Genomic DNA, 21,638 nt, shown 5'->3' with positions numbered 1-21,638 from the left:
TACGCAGAGCTGTGTTGCAAAAAAAGTGTGAGAGTAAGGACTAGAACCCAGATCACCTACTTGAGTGGTCTTTGCACTCTACCCTGCTTCTCTATGCATGGTAGGCATTCCTTACACAAATGAATTCATGCTTTAATGACTAACTGCATGAATTTTGAAAAAACTTGACTTTAAGAAGCATGTGCCTTCATATGTTGATTTTAAGAACATTTTCGGTATCTGGATAAACTTGCACCCAGATTTCTCTTTTGCTCTGTTACTATTTTTCATTAAGTTCAGAAAAACATATAGATCTGCTGCTGTTATAAAGCACAAGTAGTTCTTTGGCATAATATATTGTTCAGACTATGGAGTATTATAGTTAAAATTGTCTGGACCTTGGAGACAAAACAACATATGCTTAAATGATTGTTTCTTATATTTCACAAGAATTCTTTGCTTTTTAATCTGTTTATGCACCCCTAGTTTAAAAATTAAAGGATTTTTCCTTATATTAAATTGTTCCAAAACACAAGATCAATATCAATATTTAATCACCTTCATGATGAACCACTAAACATTCTTACCAATTATTCCTTTGGATCACACAGCTAATTTAAATGGACTAAGACTTCAGTGGAAGAAAACTCTGAAGATTGAGTCCTGAGTTTCATAGGCTGTTATCTTTCTTGCAATATACTAGCTCCCTGTGGTCTGAGTTCACATTTAGACAAAATTTAGTTGAATTTAATAACAGTATTATATCAACATTAAATATCCTTTGAACAGTTTACCAAAAAACTATATTATGGATGTGGGGGGAGGGGAAGTGAGGTTCCCCATAAACAGACCTAGGCTAAAATCCCCATTGGTCTGTTTTGGAAAGCAGCCCAATAAAAATACACAAAGCAAGGCAAATACAGTTTGCTTTCACTGTTTGATTCATTCCTCTTAGCAATTATAGCAGAAATGTGTATATATTAACAAAGAAAATTGAGAAGTTTATGGTATTATAAAATCATTTTTTATTCATCTCATATATTTGTTATTCCAGTATATATATTTTCCTTAAATTGTTTAAAAGGAATTCACTCGCTATGTTCTGACTACACTGACCATCCACTAGTATTTGCTATCTCTTTCCTTTGTGATATGCTATGCCTTGTACTGAAACTGCTTTTACCCCTTTTTACCCCCAGCTGACTCCCATCTAAACCTGAAATTACAGAAGGGCTTTGCCTGACCACTACCCTCTAAACTAAATCAGCTTCTCCTATTTAAGTCTATTAGCGCCCTCTATATTTTCTTCAAAACTTTTTTTATGGTTTGTAATTATATACTTATTTATGTGATTATCTATTTAATGTCTTTCTCCCTTATACATAGTAGGGAGGACATGTCCGTGTTCATGACAAGAAAGGAAAGTTTTTCCATTTTGTTCAGCACTCTATTTCAACACCTAATATAGGTATAGTATCTTATAAATGTTCAGTAAACATAAGACAAAGAAATGAATAAGTGAGTGAATGTGACAGGAACTCACTGTCATTCCCACCATCTCTCAGTTGATGTCCTCAGCCTGCAAACAGCTACCTCCATGCTGTGCCCAACCCGAACAGGCCTTCAGTTGGAATGTAATCATAGTGGAAATCGCCAGGAACTTATTACAATAGGCTCAGTGTCCCATGTGCCTGGGGAGAGCCTCAGACTCTGAATATCTTCTGTCATGTTTATCTAGTCTATATAACTAAATTCTTCCTTGGTTTATCGATTAACATTCCATTTCACTCCAATAATCGGAACCCTGCCCATACTGGCACCTCTGCCAAGGAGCATCTGGCTTGGTTTACTGCTACAGAAGACAGACCATGTGCAACCTACCACTGGCTACCCACCCATTTAAAAGGGTATTGGAAGTACCTGGTAACTTACACTTACCATGTTGGGCTTCCTATCATAGCAGGTCCCAGTTTGCACCTTTCATCAGGGTGATTTACAGGACTTCTCTGCTTTACAGATGCCACTAGTGCAAGAGGATTAGCTCCCGGTCAGTCCCCACCTCGCCTCCTCTACTCCAGCTCAGTTTCAGTTCCAGCTCATACTTGTTTTCTTTCTATCACTGCCATCTCACTAAGGAGGTCACGAGTTACCTGTCAGCCAAGCATGTTAGGGTATTTTTCAAAAGACGATAATTTTCTTTTACCTACTCACTGATTCTCTGTCTGAAAATGCAGGAGTTGTTAGCTGCCAAAGCCCTCATCTGACCTTGAGAGCATAGGAAGAAAAGGCAGGCAGCAGGGGTGTGTGTGTGTGTGTGTGTGTGTGTGTGAGTGAGAGAGAGAGAGAGAGAGAGAAGGAGGGAGGGAGCGTTGCAGGGAGAGAAAGGGAGACAGAAATTCAAATGTAGTGATGAAAGTTTTTAGATAAAGAATGTTTGGATTCAGGTCTTCTTTTTTCTTAATAAGATATACATATGACAACTTGTTCTCACATTAAAGCTGCTAAGCTAAATTCATAAACAGAATTATATGCTATATGCTATACATGCTGAGATGCCGAAACAAGCAAAATTTGATTACGGATCCAGGCAACATGCAGGTATATTTTCATAAACTGATTAATGTGATTTTAGATGGCTTATTCAAAACAGATTTAGAGTAGGTGTTCAAAAATCTGGATACTCTTTTCATAACATTCTAACACTTATGTGGTTTGTCTTAGTTATTTAGGATATAAAGGCAAACATTCAGTTGTTGTTCTACTTCTTATAAATACTTTTAGCCATCCCCATCAACTTGTGAAGGTATTTTTGGTGAAACCCTTGGAAGAAGGAGGTGGGGAGCCGTTAAAAGACATTTTTAAAATTTTACAAGTAGACGAACATTATGAAACAGATACTCTTAAGTAATTTACAAATCTTAACTCATTTCATCCTCATAACAGCCCTATGAAGAAGGTGCTGGTGTTAACCCCATTTTATAGATTAGGAAGCTGGGGCATATGGATTAAGTAAATAGTAAGTGATAGAGCTGGGTTTTGAGCATTAGCAGTCTGCCTCTTTGCATACTACATTGTCTCTCAAAAAAAAAAAAAAACAGAAACCATAATTTAAATAGCAGTTCTAGTAGTTTCGACCATCCGTAAAACCCAGTCTAAGTGCTGTGGAATATATATTAACTAATAATAATATTGCAAGTGTTGCTATTAATAGTAGCTGACTTTTGTTGATTGCTTACTAAATTCCTATTGCTAAATATTTATACACATTATCTCACTGAATCCTCAAATTGACCTTGTGAGATTGCTACTGTTATTATATCTGTTTTGCAGAACTGAAATACACAGTTTGCCTTACTTGTGGTCACACAGCTAGAAAGTAGCTTTCTGCTTACTTGACCACAAGTAAGGAAAACTCACATTTCAAACTCACTCTGAAATGTGAGTTCAAGCAGTCTGGCTCCAAATTTCCTATCTGTAGATGAATAAAGCCATTTCTACTCATAAGTATTTTACCATCAATTAGAGAAGACAGAGCTATTATTACCACAATGATGCAAAATATGATGTATTTTTCAGGACATAAACATTTATAATTAAATTTATCTAGTCATGAAGGTTGGTTTGTCTAATCGCTACCCAACTTGGCTCCATTGTTTCAGGATCAATGACAGTAAGATGAAACTAAATTTTAGTGGCTAAAAAAGCCATCTCTGACCTAACTGTTATTTATAACAACCACTTTTTCTGCATTTTGAATTTACCTACTTGGAGAACAGCCATAGTACACTGTGACGTAATGTTTCTCTTGATCAGGATGCCTGCAGACATGTTGGATATCCATCGTAAACATTATTGTATTCATATTTGTATGTACACTCTTATTCCTATGGATGACTTGATTGTTTCTGGAGTGTTAATGTCAAATTTAGTAAACCCCTGCGTATCTTGAAAATAATTCCTATTGGGCCATTTTACTGGAGCAGTGACTCTCCACATATAGGTTATCTTTGGCAAAGGGTTCCTAGTAGGTGAAACTTGATGCAGAAATGAAGTCCTTTTTTTGATTCTTATGTGCAAATGAGACATCATAATTACACAGATTTTCATTTTCATCTGTGACTAGATACTGCTTACTAATAACCTACTATTGATTTTAAGAGGCTATCAATTGAATAATTATAAAATAATGAATTAATACAGTCTACCAAATATTCTAGTTTACTATTTCTCCAAAAAGTCTAGTATCCATGCAATTGACAGTGCAGTCACACTCTTACTGAACAAGCACAAGTGTAGATGGTTCAGGTTCGCACCATTTTCGGGAGGAACGCTATAATGATATGTCATTAGGGTTTGTTTTAAGTTATCTGTAGTTTTCAGTTGCTGTTTCGTTTTCATTATAAACTACGATTACACTTCATCACTTGTGGTTTTCGTTTGTTTGAGGTTGCTTGCTTTTACCGTGTAGCATGTTGTGATTCGTATCACTCACAATTTTCCAGAAATGACACTCTGAATCATCCATACCCAACAGTACTTACACAGTCATAAAGTGGGGACCAATGGGCCGTGGATCTGTTGGTGTGTCTTAGGGGGCCACACTCAAAAACTGTTAAGACGCCCTACTTTAGACTGAAGCCCGTCTTTTCCATTTCATGTTTGAACAAATATGGGTTTCACTCAGCTAGTTCCTGGTTAGATAATGGCTGCCAGGAAGCAAAACACAAAATCTGGCTTCATTACTGAGGCATCATGCAAAACAGGACTCAAAAGAATTAAATTAGGAATTTATTAAGTTGAAATTTATTAAGTTTGAATATGATTACTAATTCCTTGTTCCCTGTGAAAAAATAAAATGAAAACTAAATTGTGATGAGAAGTCTTTGGCTTGGTTGTTAAGGTCAATATTTGGGGACATACTTTCCTTGATCACTGAGATCAAAGAAGCCCCATTCTCTCATATCGTAGGCCTATGTCTTCCAGCTTTATAGTCTCAGAAAAATATCTTCACATTCTGTTGGCAGTAGGCCTTTTTAGCTCCCATAATCATCTTACCCACATTATTTCACCACCATAACTCATTAAATCAAACATCTCAAGTTTAATGAAAATCCAGATAAAACTATTTTACCCCTAGAACTCTTTAAAGCCTCTTCCGACTGAAGAATTATAATCTATATTACATTATTTTCTTCACCCAACTCCTAAATATATTACCCCTTGGACTGTTTTAGCACACCCTGATTCCACAGTACAAGTCTAATGATTTGCTGTATACCTAAATGTCATACAAAGATTCCTCTTAACTCCATGTCTGTGTCTCTTGGCCCATATCTTATATGAGAATGAAGTTTAGGGCAAAGTTAATGACTACTTTACATTCTAGTTTCTTGCAGAAAACTTTTCCAAGAACAGTGCTAAATTGTTTGCAGCCTCCGTGGACCCTTCATTGGCTTTTGGCTCAGACAGCAACTGGCAGTGGGCCAAAGTACACAAACTCAACCTAGAGTCCCAGTTCTTTTTTTTTTTAAGATTTTATTCATTTATTTGACAGAGAAGGAACATAAGCAGGGGGAGTGGGGGAGGGAGAAGCAGTCTTCCTGCTAAGCAGGGAGCCCGAGGTGGGGCTCGACCCTCGGACCCTGGGATCATGACCTGAGCCGAAGGCAGAGGCTTAACGACTGAGCCACCCAGTGCCCCTAGAGTCTCAGTTCTAAATGGTATTGCTAAATCTGTTTTTTAACATCACTGCAAATAACAAGGTTAGGCCAAGAACAGGATCCTAACAGACCTGAACCCAAAACCATCTGGAATGTTGAGAAATAGATCAGTATTTCAGTTCCTTTGCTTAATATATAAATAATTTTAAACTAACTGGATGCAACCTTTCCTGCTTTAAGAAATGGGAGATTAAGTTATGTTCTTATACTTTATTTTATTGTCACAAATTTGGAGTGGCCTTGAGATAGTGGTTCTTGTATCCAACAACCTCTGAGTAAAAGGGCTCAGCATTAAAGAAGAGAATTGCCTTTTCTACAATTTAGACGGCCGAGAATCATGCTGTACTTCTACAACATGAGCTTGAAGCCAGCTGTATAAACAAAACACATTTCTGAACCTCAGTTTCTCATCAGTGAAAAGATGATAATACTTACTTACTTAACCTAGCTATTTCACAGGTAAATCATACATTGTGTATAAAGTTTTTTTCCACTCTGCTGGGCACATAGTAATTATCCTTAATGCCATGTGGAAAAGAAATTAATTTATCTACATGGAGGGGAATTTACTTTCTGATGAGCAAGTCAGAAAGCTTTCTAGGACTAAAACATATGCCCTCTTTGGGCATTAATGAGTGTATCAGTTGGGGTCTAATCAGGGAAGAAGAAGCACTAAGTAATATGGAAGAATAGATCCCACTCAGTTAAGGAGCTGGTTAAGATGCTTCAGCAGAGCCAGTGGCCATGAAGAAAATCTGAATGTGAAGCCAGGGAGAGCAAGATAAACTCGAACCCATGAGTTCCAAACTGGAACCCTGCCTCCAACTTTAGCAACGCAGATGGTGCCTTCCACTGTGGAAGTTCACAGACTCCTGGTCTGGGACTTGGGAGAGCCGAAGTTGGGGGCCCAGCTGCAGAGCAGTGACAATGTGTGTGAGCTGCGGCGCTGGGTGACATCCTGTGCCAGCCTTCAGAGCACCAGGCTGCCTCCTCCCTTGTGTTCTCCAAAATTCTTGCAAATTGATTTGTGGACCGCCCTAGCTAGAACCATACAGAGAAGGGAATTCTGAGACACATAGTTCCCCGCTTTGCTAAGGTGACACAACAGGAAGCCACTACATTGATGTTTCCTTTATGTGGCCACTGTAGGTACCTACCACGTTAAATCTGCTTTGCAAATTCTCTAGTGACAGTCAGCATAAGAATCAGTGGTCAAGTGAAAAATTCTAAATGATCATAAATCTGGAGTGGCCTCAAGGTACAGTGTATCTCTCTGAAGGTATCATCCCTACAGCACACTGGCTTAGTTTTCCAAAACACATATTGGAAAATATAACTTCCAACTATCATTTATCTACTTTCAGTCAAAAGATTGACTGAGAGAAGCAATAATTAGGATAACACATCTAATTTACCTAAAGAGGTTTCCACTTAATACAACGCATTCACCAATTCCTTAAAGAATTCCTTTGAGTACTCTGAGGAGGAGTACCACAAGGCCAACACGTTGACCATGTTACCTTAGCCAGTTGCTGAACCGATCCTTCATATAGTTGAGTTTTAGTATCACAACCTCCTTTTTTATCAGATGTCAGCCGTGAGAAACATCCGTGTGAAATCCACTTCTTGGTTTGCTATAAAAGTATTTTTAAGGCTACTGTGTTTTCTGCTCCTTTGTGTTCCCCCACCCACACATGTTTTTGTAATTGGGTAAGAGCTTTGACTCTCTGTGATAACGGTGTATGTGGAGCATCTGATGCAGGGTCTGGCAATATGGCAGCTCACCAATATTCTTAGTATCTTTCCTCCAACTGTACTCCCCAAATGTCCACAGCACCAGGCTGAGATCAAGTCCAACGTCATCTAGGTGCATTTAAGGCAACCAGTTCTGGAAAAGTGTTAGCACACATCAGGCCCTGTAGAAATCTAATTTTTCGTATCTGAGATTGCATAAATTGCTTTCTCTCTCTTACTCAGTTTTCTCATTGACAAGATGAGCATGGCACTTCAGAGAGGACTTTGGAAAATGCCATCTAAATTGATAGCATAATGATGATTTGATTCCTGCTGCAAACACAGAATTTAAAAAAAAAGAAAAACTTCCCACCAAGTCCTTTTTTCCCTTCTGTTAGATAAAAACAGTATTGCTTTCTTAATCTCAAAATCATGTCCCACTAGATGTTTCAGAATGGAAGAGAAGAAAGAGTATGGTTTATCTTTCTCAATTATTACATTATAAAATGAATTGCATATAAAGTGACTTTAAAAACTTTCTAAATTTATCTTTTATTTTTATCCAGTCTTCCCTTTGAAAGATTTTCGTAAGAAAAGAAAATCTCCAGATCAAGAAAACTGTAGCAAAACTAGCAGATGTAGAAACATTTGAAGTTGTTGTCTTGGAGAATTTGTCTACTCTCTAAAAGCAAAAATCTCAGAATAAAAGCTTGATATAAACATACTTTTAGCCATAAAGCTATTTAGATAAAAGCTAGCATTCTTGAAATGAATTACCCTGACATGGCAAGTTTCATGATGAGAAAATTTGTACAATGTATCAGAGCAACAAACCTAAATATAAAGGTATCCAGAAAAAGCTGTTAGTTTCATATTCCTCTAAGTAAAGCCAGTAAGTTAATAGCCAGGGAAATTTTTCAATAATTATAATTCAGTCATGTCGTTGCTGACAGCATTATCATGCCATATACAGTGCTCTCATTTGAGATTCTTAGGTTTTATGCATTCTTCATAGAGGTGATTTTTTATATTATTTATTTCTCTATTTTCTTTTACATGTAATTTCCTTGTCATTGAGTAGTCTTCAGAAGGAAAATCTTGTTCTCTGTTTTTCCCAGTCATGAACGTTTCTTTGTCACAAAAGATGGGCAAGCGTACCCTGATTTCTCTGACACCCAGACGTTGACAGCTTGTCAAATAGAAGCATCAGGAGCAGGAACTGCCCTGGTTCTGCTTTTCACCTGTTTAGACTTTCTGCTTCTGTCTCATGCAAGATCTATGTTAATTGTATACATTAGTCAAGCACCCAAAAATAGCTGTATCTAATGTGGCTGACGATAAGTTATTTCCATACATGGTGGAGCTCAAGCGTAAACTTAAGTGTCTTCCAATAAATAATCTACCATTAAGTGTTAAGACTGATGCTGACTGTGGTACATATAATTACAAAACATCAATAATTGGATAGACATTGGTGACTAGCCATTTTCCCCATCATTTCAAGTCAGAATCATGTACAATTAGTGATCTGTGAGATATTTTCGGAGCATTTGGTCCAAATCACTGATGTTGCAGATGAAGAAATGGAGGTCAAGAGTAGTTCAGGGACTTGACCGCAATCATAGAGCTGGAATATGAAGATCTAGAAGTCAGGTCTCCTGATTCCTACCCCAGGGTTGCTGCAGCACCAAGCATTCCATTCTTGCTGAAGCACAGACATTCGAAATGTGTCACTCCAGCTGGTGTGTTGCGAATAAACTGAAGGGGCTGACGTAAGTGTGGAAGCAGAGAGACGAGAGAGGATCTGCTCGATTCCAGTGAGAGATGATAGTGGCTTAGCCCTGGGCCCTAAAGTGGAAGTGGCCAGAAGGGGTTGGACTCTAGATATGTTTTGAAGAGAGAGTGGACAGGATGTGCTGACAGACTGCATACAAGACACTGTAACGCATAGCCTCGGTGTCCTGCACACAAATGTGGTCGGGAACTGTTTGATTCATGCTTTCAATAGATAATTATATGTCAGGTCCTGTAGTAGGAGCTGAGTATACCCTGGTGAGCTAGACCAGATGGCTTCTGCCTTCACAGAAACTAATACAGTAGTTAGGAACCACATCTTGAGAAAGTGAACCAAGTAATTTTAAGACATTGCATAATAATCAGCTGCGTATCAGGTGAAAAATTGCATAACACCATGAATCATCTCCAAGAGATTTCTCCTGTGTAAAGAATTAGTGGAGAGGCAGGCTTGCCTTATTTGGATCACTGATTCCCTCATCAGTATTGACATAGGGTTTTTTAATTAGACTGAGTTCAGTTAACACTGTTAAGAGGCTTGAATAAAATGTGATTGCAGTCTCGTCCTTGTCTAACTTGGCGGAGTCTTATTACCTTTCTGTACCTTAGTTTCTATCTAATTTTCAAAATTAAAATGTTAACATGAGAGCTCCTCTCATGAAGATCTTATAACTAACGCCCCCCCAAAAAACATGCAAATCTTTAGTTTAATCCACACAGCAATATAAGCTGTTAGTTAAAATAAAATTGACAAAGCATGAAAATTAAAAATTGACAAAATGTTTCCAGTTTGGATATCCATTAATAATAAAGTGTTACCGTTAGTATCTTTCTGTTTCCTAGAATCCTTTCTTTCCACATAGCCATGTACTTACATCATATGTCTTGAGAGGTTTCATAAGTGGAAGTCATCATATCCCAAGCAGTTTTTCTTTACTCTCACATTGTTACTATGACTACACAGTACTTATTTGGGAGGCAGGATTGAACAGAGTGATTAGGAGAACAGGTTTTGGGATCGACAGACCTGGGATTGAATTTTAACTCTGCCACTATCTTGTGTGGTCCTGAGTGAGCTGTTTATACATTCTGTGTCTCAATTTTCTCTTCTTTAAAATGGGGTAAATGAGAACTACTTTCAAGATTTATTGTAGGATTGAAGGTCAATAACTGATGTAAAGTCCCTAATACTATGCTTGACACAGAAGCCCTCTATAAATGATCATTATATAAATAATATATAAATGATCATTTTTATGACCCAAGAATGGCAGTTCCTGTTTCACAAGGGTGGTGATTTTTTTTTTTTTTAGATTTTCCTGATTTATTTGAGAGAGGGAGAGACAGAACACCAGCAGGGGAGGGGCAGGGGAGAACCAGACTCCCCACAGAGCAGGGTGCCAGCACAGGACTCAATCCCATTACCCTGGGATCATGATGTGAGCTGAAGGCAGATGCTTCACCAACTGAGCCACCCACCCAGGCATCCCCCGAAACTTGGTGATTCTCGTTATTCTTCTCAACTACTCACCACGAATCACTCTTCCTACCTTACCACCCCATAGGAAAAGAGGAACCACCTTATGGAATCCTGCATAAAATTCAATCACTTCCTTCCTTTAGAATCTGATACATATGATATTCTTTTGAGGAAACACCGCTTCTGTCCCACCTAATGAGCTTGACCTCTAAATTCCACCCTCCCAATTACTGCCTTTCCATTCTTTGATAGCTTATTTATTAGCATGCTCATTATTTTTAAAAGCAGACTAATTTTTGAGAGCCCGTGGAAGCATTTTCAGTCAATATAAAGACAGCTTAACCTTACTGACGGACTCCCAAGCAACCTCACCCCACTCTACTCAGAGACCCTGTGGGCACGCAGTGTCTCATCCCCATCCCACTCACTTCACAGTTGCTCTCCCAGGCAGCAGAATGTACAAGGCTACCGCAAATAGGACACTTGTTCACTTCTGCGCTCTGAGCTCTTGTGTCTTATAAGTGGAAGAGTTCTTTTTTTTTAAATTAGATTTATTTATTTTCAGCATAACAGTATTCATTATTTTTGCACCACATCCAGTGCTCTATGCAATCCGTGCCCTCTATAATACCCACCACCTGGTACCCCAACCTCCCACCCCCCTGCCCCTTCAAACCCCTCAGATTGTTTTTCAGAGTCCATAGTCTTTCATGGTTCACCTCCCCTTCCAATTTCCCCCAACTCCCTTCTCCTCTCTAACTCCCCATGTCCTCCATGCTATTTGTTATGCTCCATAAATAAGTGAAACCATATGATAATTGACTCTCTCTGCTTGACTTATCTCACTCAGCATAATCTCTTCCAGTCCCATCCATGTTGCTACAAAAGTTGGGTATTCATCCTTTCTGATGGAGGCATAATACTCCATAGTGTATATGGACCACATTTTCCTTATCCATTCGTCCGTTGAGTTCTTGATTTAATATTTAGTCCCAATAGCATCTTACCCCCACTTTCTCATTTTTAGACCCTTTTTTCTGCTAGCAGGCAATAATGAGAAAGTAAGGCAAAGTCCTTTTCTTTGTGAAATATTTAAATCTCAAAGACATTTATTTATTTAAAAATCAAATATGTGAAAGAAACTATCATTTATCCCAAGTGTTTCAAATTGCTAAGCACCTTCTTTTCTTATGTGTAAGAAAATAAGCTATTGGTTTGACTAGTCAGTGCAGAAATGTTGGGACTTTGCAGAAAATTACAGTAAGAGGAAGTTGCTATATTGCAACAAGAGAGTATTTTGATTGCAAATTTTTCCATAAGTGTGGCAATTTGCAACTTGAGAAGAATTTAATAGTAGCTGAGCTTTCAAAATGTAACACAGAAACTGTCATTTTCTTCCACAATTAAAATAAGTGCTTCTGAAAGTTTCAGGATAAGAATGACCCAAATTACCCTCCCCCACACTTCCTCATCTAAAAGAGGGGGGAATAGAGTTTGAACAGAACATCTGTGGACAAAATAAAAGATAAATGGTCTTTTCAGGCAAGTGTCTGAAAAAGGGATCTTTTATAGCCAAACAGAATACTGTTGCATGCATTGCCATGGTTAAGTAGAGGATCAACAATACTTTCATAATGGCCTTTTATTTTAGCACATTCTATTTTTATGGGTAGAATTATGATTTCAACGCACCCATTCATAATTCATCATATTATCATTTGCACATATATCTTTTGACACAGATTTAATGTCCTTTTGCCAGCCACATCTTGAATTCAATTTTAAACTATTAAGTGCCTTAAGACTGTCTCAGTGCAAGTAGCACTAAAGTAAAATGGATATAAAGAAATATTTCTTATCTACCAGAAGAAACGACCTACTTGGAACAGACCTATATGTGGATTACTGGAGAACAGAAACCTGACTTGTTTATTTCCCCTGCTGAAGGACTTCTTCAGGTTAAAACGATTGCCCGATTAAGACTATATCCTATGCTCTTTGCTGACGGTTTGCTCAACTTCCATTCACTCAACCAGTATTTATTGAGCACTTCCTCTGCACTAGGCCCTGTTCTAGCAGAAAATGAAGCAGTGCATAAAATAAACAGAATTCTGCTTTCACACCATTTATATTTGGAGGGAAAGCTGGGTAGTAAACAAGAAATATAAGTACTTTCAGTAATGCTGAGAAATAAAGCTGGGAAGGGAAACAGGAAGTATTGAGAGCAATGAGAATAACAATTTTAGATAGGGAAGCCTGGGAAGAATTTACTAAAAAGGAAGCATTTGAGTTATGATCTGAAGAAGTTAAGGGAGTGAGCCACAACAACATGTGGGCAAAGAACATCTCAAACAAAGGGAACAGCAAAACTAAAGGGCATAAAATGGGCCCTCGTATGCTCCAGCTATAGCAAGTGTGACTGGAACAAAGTTAGCAAGGGTAGGGATAGGAGGCAAAGGGGCCAAGCCATATGGCCTTCAAGGCCATTGCAAGGATTTTTGCATTCAAATTCAAAGTGGGAAGAGAATCCAGTTGAAAGTTTTGTGTAGAGGAATGACATGATTCAAATCATATTTTAACAAGATCACTCAGGCTCTTGTATTAAAAATAAAGAAGGTAAGAGAAGAAACAGGTAGGACAGTGAAGAAATATTTCAGCAATCCAGGTAAAGGACAATGGTAGCTCAGGCCAGGGTGCTACTAGTAGAGGCAGTAAGAAAAAGTCATGTTGTAAACATATATTTAAGACAGAGCTGATATAGCTTGCTGATGAGCTGGCTGTGGGATGTAAGAAGAGTGTTAAGGTTGACTTCAGGATTCTGGGTGGGAACTCCTGTCGGGGTAGGGGGAATGGAATTGCTATTTACTAAGTATAGAAGACCGGAAGAGGACCAGATTAGATGACAGGTGGTGGATATCATAAGCTTAGTTTTGTACACATTCAGTCTATTGAGTTAGGAAACCTGAAGCTCAGTCAAGAAGTCCTGGCTAACAATATGAAGTCATACATTACCAAAGATCAGAGTTTGTAGACATTCTTACAGAGAAAGTTCAAAGAACTTTTGTCCAGTTGCTCACTACAATAAACAGAAAGTATTAGTGAGGGCATTAAAAAGATTTTACTGAGGGGCACCTGGGTGGTTCAGTCAGTTAGGCATTTTGGTTTCAGCTCAGGTCATGATTGCAGGGTCCTGGAATGCAGCCCCACATCATGCTCCTCAGTCAGCAGGGAGTCTTCTTGAGGATATCTCTACCTCTGCCCTTTCCCCTGCTTGTGCACTGTCTCGTGCTCTCTCTCTCAATAAATAAATAAATCTTTAATTTTTTTAAAAGATTTTATTTATTTGACAGAGAGATATACAGCGAGAGAGGGAACACAAGCAGGGGAATGGGAGAGGGAGATGCAGGCTTCCTGCTGAGCAGGGAGCCCAACGCATGGCTCAATCCCAGGACCCTGGGATCATGACTTGAGCTGAAGGCAAACACTTAACAATTGAGTCACCCAGGTGCCCCAATAAATAAATCTTTTTAAGAAGAAAGATTTTTATTAAATGATAATTTAGGAAATAAGGTAAAAATACATTTTAAAGGCAGTTAATCATCACAAATGCTTACAAAGGGAATCTATTTATGGTGGTCAATAAGCATTATGAACTTATGCTTTAAATATGCACACATGGACACAGACACTCACACACTCATCCTACTCCAAACACATAAAATGTAATGATCATGGTCAAAAGCAATATCTAGCCTCCAAGGACCAGAAAAAAGAACAAAATTGTTCAGTGATAAATGGGCACTAAAACCACATAGCTGGTAGGCTCTGAGTCCAGAAAGAAGTAAAGAGGGCTGGGAGTCCACTGTAATGGGTATCAGGGAACAAATGGCCTGCAGCCATGGCAAGAAACTGAGGATTGACTTCGCTGAGTGAAACCAACTGGGAAAGCAAGAAGAGCTTGCTCACCCATGAAAAAGGAACTTGAATAAAAACAGCCACTGACCAGAACTATGACTTGTACTTGAGTGATTCTTTCCTTACTAAATACAAATTATGGAAAATCCACAAAAGCGCTTAAAATTAATTTTAAAATAATAACAGATGACTAAGAACAGTGGATTTTCAAAAGAGCCAATACCAACTAGACATCCTGGATATGTAAAATATAGTCAGTGAAATAAACACTCTTTAAATAGCAAAAACCCAAAACTGGATGCAATAAGAGAGAGAATTAGGAAATTGGAAGACATCAGAATGAATTTACCTAAAAAGCATTGCAGAAATATGAGAGGATAAAAAATATGGAAGATACATGTTTGATAAATTGAGAGATGTCAACATAGGTCTAGAGGGGAGAAAAGAGACTGCTTAAGAAGACCACTTGAAGACATATTGCCTGGGAATGTTCAGAATTTTTAAAATAATACCTTCAAAGACACACAATGAATATGAAATGGGATTATTTAAAAGAAATTATAACCTAGAAACTTCATGGTACAATTGCAGAATATCAGAGATAAAGAGAAAATGTTTTAAAAGCTACTGGGAGACTAAAGACAACTTCTGCAAATGACAGAGTAGCCACAGATGTCTTCACAGTAGCAATAAATGCCAAAAGAAAATAAAGTGATATATTCAAATTGCTGAAGGAAAATGATTTTCAACTCAGTATTCTATGCCCAACTAGGTTATTGTTCAAGAGTGCAGGATTTTTATATTTTCAAACATAAAAATCTAGAAGAGTTTGCTTTTCACACAGACTGTTATGAAAGAACTTTTAAAGGATATACTGGAGCATGAAACTGGGAGAAGGATGACCTGAAGCTAATAAGAAAAACACAAAAACAAAATATATTGTAAATTTCCACTGTCGTGAGAAAAGCATTCATCATGAAAGCAAAGATTTCAGGCCTCTCTCTTTTTTTTTTTTCAGTCATAGCACCTTATAGGATCTGCTGCGTTAGCCATTATAGTCATGGGCTGTTCTTAATGTCTTGCTTCTGTGAAAATTTTCATGATATCATTAGAAACTGAAAAAAAGTGACATCAATTAAATATTTGTCACTCAGAATGAATAATCCCATCAGTTCTACTAGAAAAGACTCCACAGAATTATAGATTTGCACCTCAGGAGTGCTTAATCACCCTGTCGCTGATGACATGAGGAAACCTTCACTGTCAGGAGATTATTTATGCATATGAACAATGAACAATTTTTAATATAAATTTGTAAGACTCTTTTGAATATGAGGCTTTTTCAGGGGTCCGCAAGATCACCCACATGTTCTGTGATCCACTAGAAAGACTCGCAAGACTCAGCATGTAGTTCTACCCACAGCTAAGATTTACTACAGTGACACAGCAAGGAGGTATAGTCAGAGCAGTAAGGAAAAAAGACACCTATGGGACGTGGAGAAGTATATGTGCAGGCTTCCTATACTTTCTCCTTGTGACAGATCATGCAGAATACATTCTCATCCAAGCAGCAAAAATGCAGTCACGTGTATAGTGTCTCTGCCCAGGGAAGCCCATTAAAGACTCAGCACCGAAGGCTTTTATTGGATTGGTCGTAGAGACATCCTCTGTCTAGCAACTACAAAAATTCTAGATTCCCCAAAGAAAAACAGGTGTTTAGGCCCTGGGTGAGCAAAACAGTCTTGCTGCTTAGTGAAGCTCATGTCAGCATAGGGAACTGTTCACCAGCCAAATTCCCAGATGATAAGTGAGATCAAGTTTGCAAGCAGGCTGCTCTGAGACAGCAGCCTGAAGCCGTGTATGTTAACTCTCTTCTAGAGCCCTATTTCCTTAACTGTAGTTTTCACTGCTTTTCCTATTATTTTCAAAAGCATGTACAATTGACCCTTGAAGAACACAGGTTATCCACTTATATGTGAACTGCATGGGTCCACTTACGTGTAGATTTTGTTCAATAAATATATTCGAAAAATTTTTAGAGATTTGTGACAATTTGAAAAAAACTCACAGACAAACTACATCACCTAGAAATACTGAAAAATAATAAAAAAGTATTATTGGAAGTATACAGTACATAATATATATAACATACAAAACATATGTTAATCAACTGTTCACAGTATCAAGAAGCCTTCCGGCCAACAGTAGGCTATTAGTAGTTAAGTTTTGGGGGGAGTCAAAAGTCATAGGGTTGGTGCTCCTAACATCCCACGTTGTTCAAGTTTCAACTGTAGTTCAATTCATTTTCTTATTTTACAAAATGTCATGTCATATGGAAAAATTATAAAATCTCTCTTAAGATAATTTCATTGTAGTATTTAGAAAGGACATCTATGGCTTTGCTTCTTTGAATGTTGGATAAATCTATATTGTGTGCCTAAGAGTTCCTGAGTTTCAACAGGATGTGCACTGATTATACTCTGCCTTCACGGTATGAAAACACAATGGGGAAAGAAAATCATTCTCATTAAAAAGGAAGCCTGGAGAGCATAAAATATGGTTTTGTGTAGATTTTAATCTAAGGAATAACATGCAAAAGGCATAGGAGGTACCTTATATAACTTAATTCTTTTGAGTTGTCTATTGTACATGTAGCTCCCTAAAAACAAACCACCCCCATCTTTATCATTTTTTAAGAATAATGAACTGTAAGATTATTATGAGTCCTTCTGGAAACACAAAAGGGAAAAAAACAATCAGTAATCTGACAGACAAACCAATTTAGGGAAAATAACTCTATGTAAATTACCTATACTTGAGCACACTAGCCTGAGTTATTATTTGAGCTCTTATTTTGAAACAGAGTGCACTTAGGAAAATCAATACAGCATAACAGGTTTTATCTTTTGTTTTCTCTACAAAATTTATTATGAATTTCTGTAGCCATGTATCCTGCAAAGTTTTGTCAACACACACATACCACGTACAGGCATGTTTCTATTGCTTTGAGGGTGATTATTTCTGGATTACACTATACATCAGCAAATTATCTGATCCTTATCTTTAGGACTGGTATCCATATGTAATACCACATTCATGAGAATTAAGTAAACCATACACAAAACAAGAAAACTGCTATATAAGTAGAATGTTATTTTGTGAACAAAGAAACCAAATAAAAAAGTATGTCACAAAATACAAATGTATTGCATGAAACCGAGACCAGCAAATATTATGTAAGCAAAATCCAATTACCCCTTACAGGCATACCATTGTAAAGAGGAAGATTTTGTTACCTAAAAGTCATTTTGAAGGCATATCTGTGAATTGAAATTATACATGCTGTCTCTGTACCCTGTTAGCTAGCTAATCACATGAGCATAATGAACCTCATTATACCAGTGAACAAAAATGTAGCTTAGTAGACTGGCTAGAACCAATGATTTATAGTCACTGAAAGCTAGACCAGTTAATACAGTTGTGGGTTTTTCTCTTAAGACATTAAGCAGATGGGTTTAGGTGAGATGGTTGTTGAGCTAGACAGGTATGACAAAGAGAGCATATAGCTCATATAATGATTTTAATGTCGCATGAAAACTGAGTGAGAAAAAAAGACACTAAAAGGTGGTAAGGTCGACAAACTGGATGCTTCAGTGAAGATTTTCTAAAAATGACTGGGTTGGAGCTGTTGGGCTACATACAGTGTCAGTAATAGAGGCGGTGATTGGGGTGTGCTTAAGATAACAAACCCGGTCATGGGCATCGGTATCTGAGGAGAGAAGTGAAGATCATTGGAGATGAGGTACTGACATCACTTACACGAAGATGACTTCCTAGTCCTAGTAACAGAAGTAAGTGTGACAAGAAAACATTCACTCAAGTGCTGGTGGCTTATGGAAGGGAATGAACTTCAAAGTAACAAGTGACAGTCCTATTTGCCTGACTACTTCATAAGCCCTTGTGAGAACCAAATGAGATATGGCCTGGGAAAGCACAATAAACCCGTTTTTTTTTTTAAAGATTTTATTTATTTATTTGGCAGAGAGAGATTACAAGTAGGCAGAGAGGCAGGCAGAGAGAGAGAGGAGGAAGCAGGCTCCCTGCTGAGCAGAGAGCCCGATGCGGGACTCGATCCCAGGACCCTGAGATCATGACCTGAGCAGAAGGCAGCGGCTTAACCCACTGAGCCACCCAGGCGCCCAATAAACCCGTTTTTTAAAAGGGGTAAAAAGTAGTACTACACACACACACACACACACACACACACACGTGTGTGTGTGTGTGTGTGTGTGTGTGTGTTTGTATGTATAAATATATATATGTAAGAGCCCTGAGTTTTACCACTGCTTTGTGCCCTGCATTCTCTGCCTATAAAAGAAAGACAATGATCATATCTTCTCCTGCTTCATGGGAGATTAGAAAGTTAAATGACATGATCTATATGAATTTGTTTTGAGTTTTTCTGTTTCATTTGAGTCTTTGGAGAAAGAAAATGCTTTCTCTGGCCTGAGTTGAGAGTCATTGTTCAGCTCTGGAGAGTTCTGTACAGCATGCTGGCACTGTGGATGGTACCCTGAGTGTCAAATAACATTCTTCCCTTCCTTGGATTTCAGACATTTCAGCAGTCCTCACTGCAGCACAAATCCAAGAAGAAAAACAAAGGTAGGAAAAAGAAACGAAATGAAATCTATAGCTGTTTAGTTTGCACTGTGATAATCACCAGCATACTTCACGCATCCTCTCCTGCCTGAGCCCATGGTGGTTTGGAAGATCACAACCCCCTAGCAAGAGCTGCCAAGACCAGCTTCTCTTTCAAGTCAATTATGATGAAGGGGTACCATTTACAATAAGAGGTCTCGATGGGTTTTGAGACTGGGATTACTCATTCCTGATGCCTTTGCATGTCACTTAGGTGGGGGGAGAGGTACTGAAGATTTCCATAGTTTTCTATTCTGATACAATGTAAAAATAAGAATTTTTAAGGTTATTAAGTACCCAGACTTATCTTTATGAGCTATAGACTAATCTTCTACCTTCACACTTGTATGAAATTTAAAGAGCATTTTTACCTACTATGATCTTTAGGTCCTATAGCTGGCAAGAGCAAAAGACGAATTTCTTGCAAAGATCTTGGCCGGGGTGACTGTGAAGGTTGGCTTTGGAAAAAGAAAGATGCAAAGAGTTATTTTTCACAGAAATGGAAGAAATATTGGTTTGTCCTAAAGGATGCATCCCTATACTGGTATATTAATGAGGAGGTAAGACAAAGCACACTTGGTTTTCTCATCCATTTTCTGTCTTTAACCCAAAGAACCACCATTTGGGGACTTAAATTTTAAAATCATATAACCACCTTAATTTCAATTCAGGAGAGTTCCACTAGTTATTTTTTAATCTGCCTTCTTAAAATGATTGCATTTTAGGGTTATGGAAAGAGTTGTCTCAATTATTCAAATGTGGCAACATATCTAAAATACAACACAGATAAAATTCTGTGTATCTAATTCAAAATTCCAAACTAATTCTAGTGATAGCTTAACTAGAAGGATTATACATGGAATTTGAAATAGATTTTTAAATGTCTCAGTTTTGCTCGAGGTTTTAAATTTTTTTTCTGTTTTCTTGGAGGAACAAAGTTCTTTAATAATTTAAGTAAATTAATAGCACTTGAATTTGTTTTTCTTAAAGAAAACGTGAACTAGAAGACTAGCTTTGAAAATCTGCAAGTATTCATTTCATTTGGCCCAATTGAGGGGTTGGTGAAGGGGAGTGTATATAATATATTTAAATTGTTCTTGTGATTTTCTGTTTCATTTGCAGTAAACAGATATTTATCCAGAGTAGTTATATCATAACCTACCACCTATCACAACAGATATGCAACAGTACACCTTATTTGTTGACATTTCTTTGTCTCTGCATTTATTTTCATTCTTTGGTGATAGTTCTCTATCAGTTCACCTTAGTAAGATTTTTTTAACAATAATTTCTATTGTTAACTTGTTTTCTCAAAAAATGGACATGGTTTAATAGAGTGTGCTAGCTAAATAAATGAATGTTAGGACATTCATCAATTTGCATTTGAAGATTAATTTTTGAAATATAATTTAACATAATTGTGCTTATTACTATAACAAAATGTCTAGAGGAGTTATGTTTGTCATGGTTAAGAGAATAGATTTAATCCATCTGAGTTCTGATGCATCAGTTTCCTCAACTACAAAAAGGGAGAGTAATAATAGTACCTAGCTCACTGGGCTATCATATGGATGAAATGAATCAGTTCATGTAAAGCCGCTTAGAACAATGCCTGGCATACACCCAGTACTCCGTAATATGCTGTTAGTAATATTTTTCAAATTGACCTCATATTTCATTTGTAAAATCTTAAAGTAACATTTTGCTATCAATGTAAATGCCAATATTATATAGAAGGATTTGTTTATTTTCTGTGCTTTTGATATTATTTGTGCCAATCAATGATACAATTACATAAAAAGCCTTCTATTTCACTAAGTGTATCTTATTTTATATATAAAAAACAATTTTTCCAATACTTTCATTTAACATCTATCAAATACTTTTTGTATGCCAACCAAAAAGTTATCAAAATATAGTCTTCATTTCTCTTTAAGTTCACTTGCACATTTGTCTGCTGTATGCTATATTATATTCTTTCAAAATTTAAGTGAAAAAAATATGACTCTTTTATATTGAACAGTAGCTACGTTTCATTTAGAGTTGTTACTGTGTTAGCCTTGTGAGAAGTGAATGAATAATTCCATAGTATGCATAATAAGAATACCAGTGTGCTTTTTTAGGAGAAATGTAAAAATCCCTCATCACATCATTAGGGGAAGATACTATCTATGCCAAAAATATTTTAAATCATTCAGAATTTAGAATTTTAAAGTTAAAGATATCAAGATTGATCTAGCAGACATCAAAATTGAAAAAGAGATTTGAAATTATTGCATTTACCTCAAACTTGGAAGAAAAAACTACTCAAATATTGA

The 21,638-nt window shown here is 37.2% G+C and overlaps 1 protein-coding gene across 5 annotated transcripts in view; it reads left to right on the top strand.

Annotated features, from left to right (window-relative positions):
* The window catches only part of CNKSR2 (connector enhancer of kinase suppressor of Ras 2), a 284,336-nt gene that overhangs the window by 200,480 nt on the left and 62,218 nt on the right, over nucleotides 1-21,638 (top strand). For all 5 annotated transcript variants that reach the window (XM_044235204.1, XM_044235203.1, XM_044235202.1 and 2 more), the window contains 2 exons: nucleotides 19,236-19,284; nucleotides 19,708-19,880. In XM_044235204.1, the coding sequence (XP_044091139.1) occupies nucleotides 19,236-19,284; nucleotides 19,708-19,880 (222 nt within the window). The remainder of the gene's footprint in view (nucleotides 1-19,235; nucleotides 19,285-19,707; nucleotides 19,881-21,638) is intronic.

Source organism: Neovison vison, chromosome X (genome assembly GCF_020171115.1).
Source record: "Neovison vison isolate M4711 chromosome X, ASM_NN_V1, whole genome shotgun sequence".
NCBI classification, from domain to species: domain Eukaryota; kingdom Metazoa; phylum Chordata; class Mammalia; order Carnivora; family Mustelidae; genus Neogale; species Neogale vison.
Note: the sequence above shows the minus strand (reverse complement) of the source record. Positions and strands in the feature narration are given on the sequence as shown.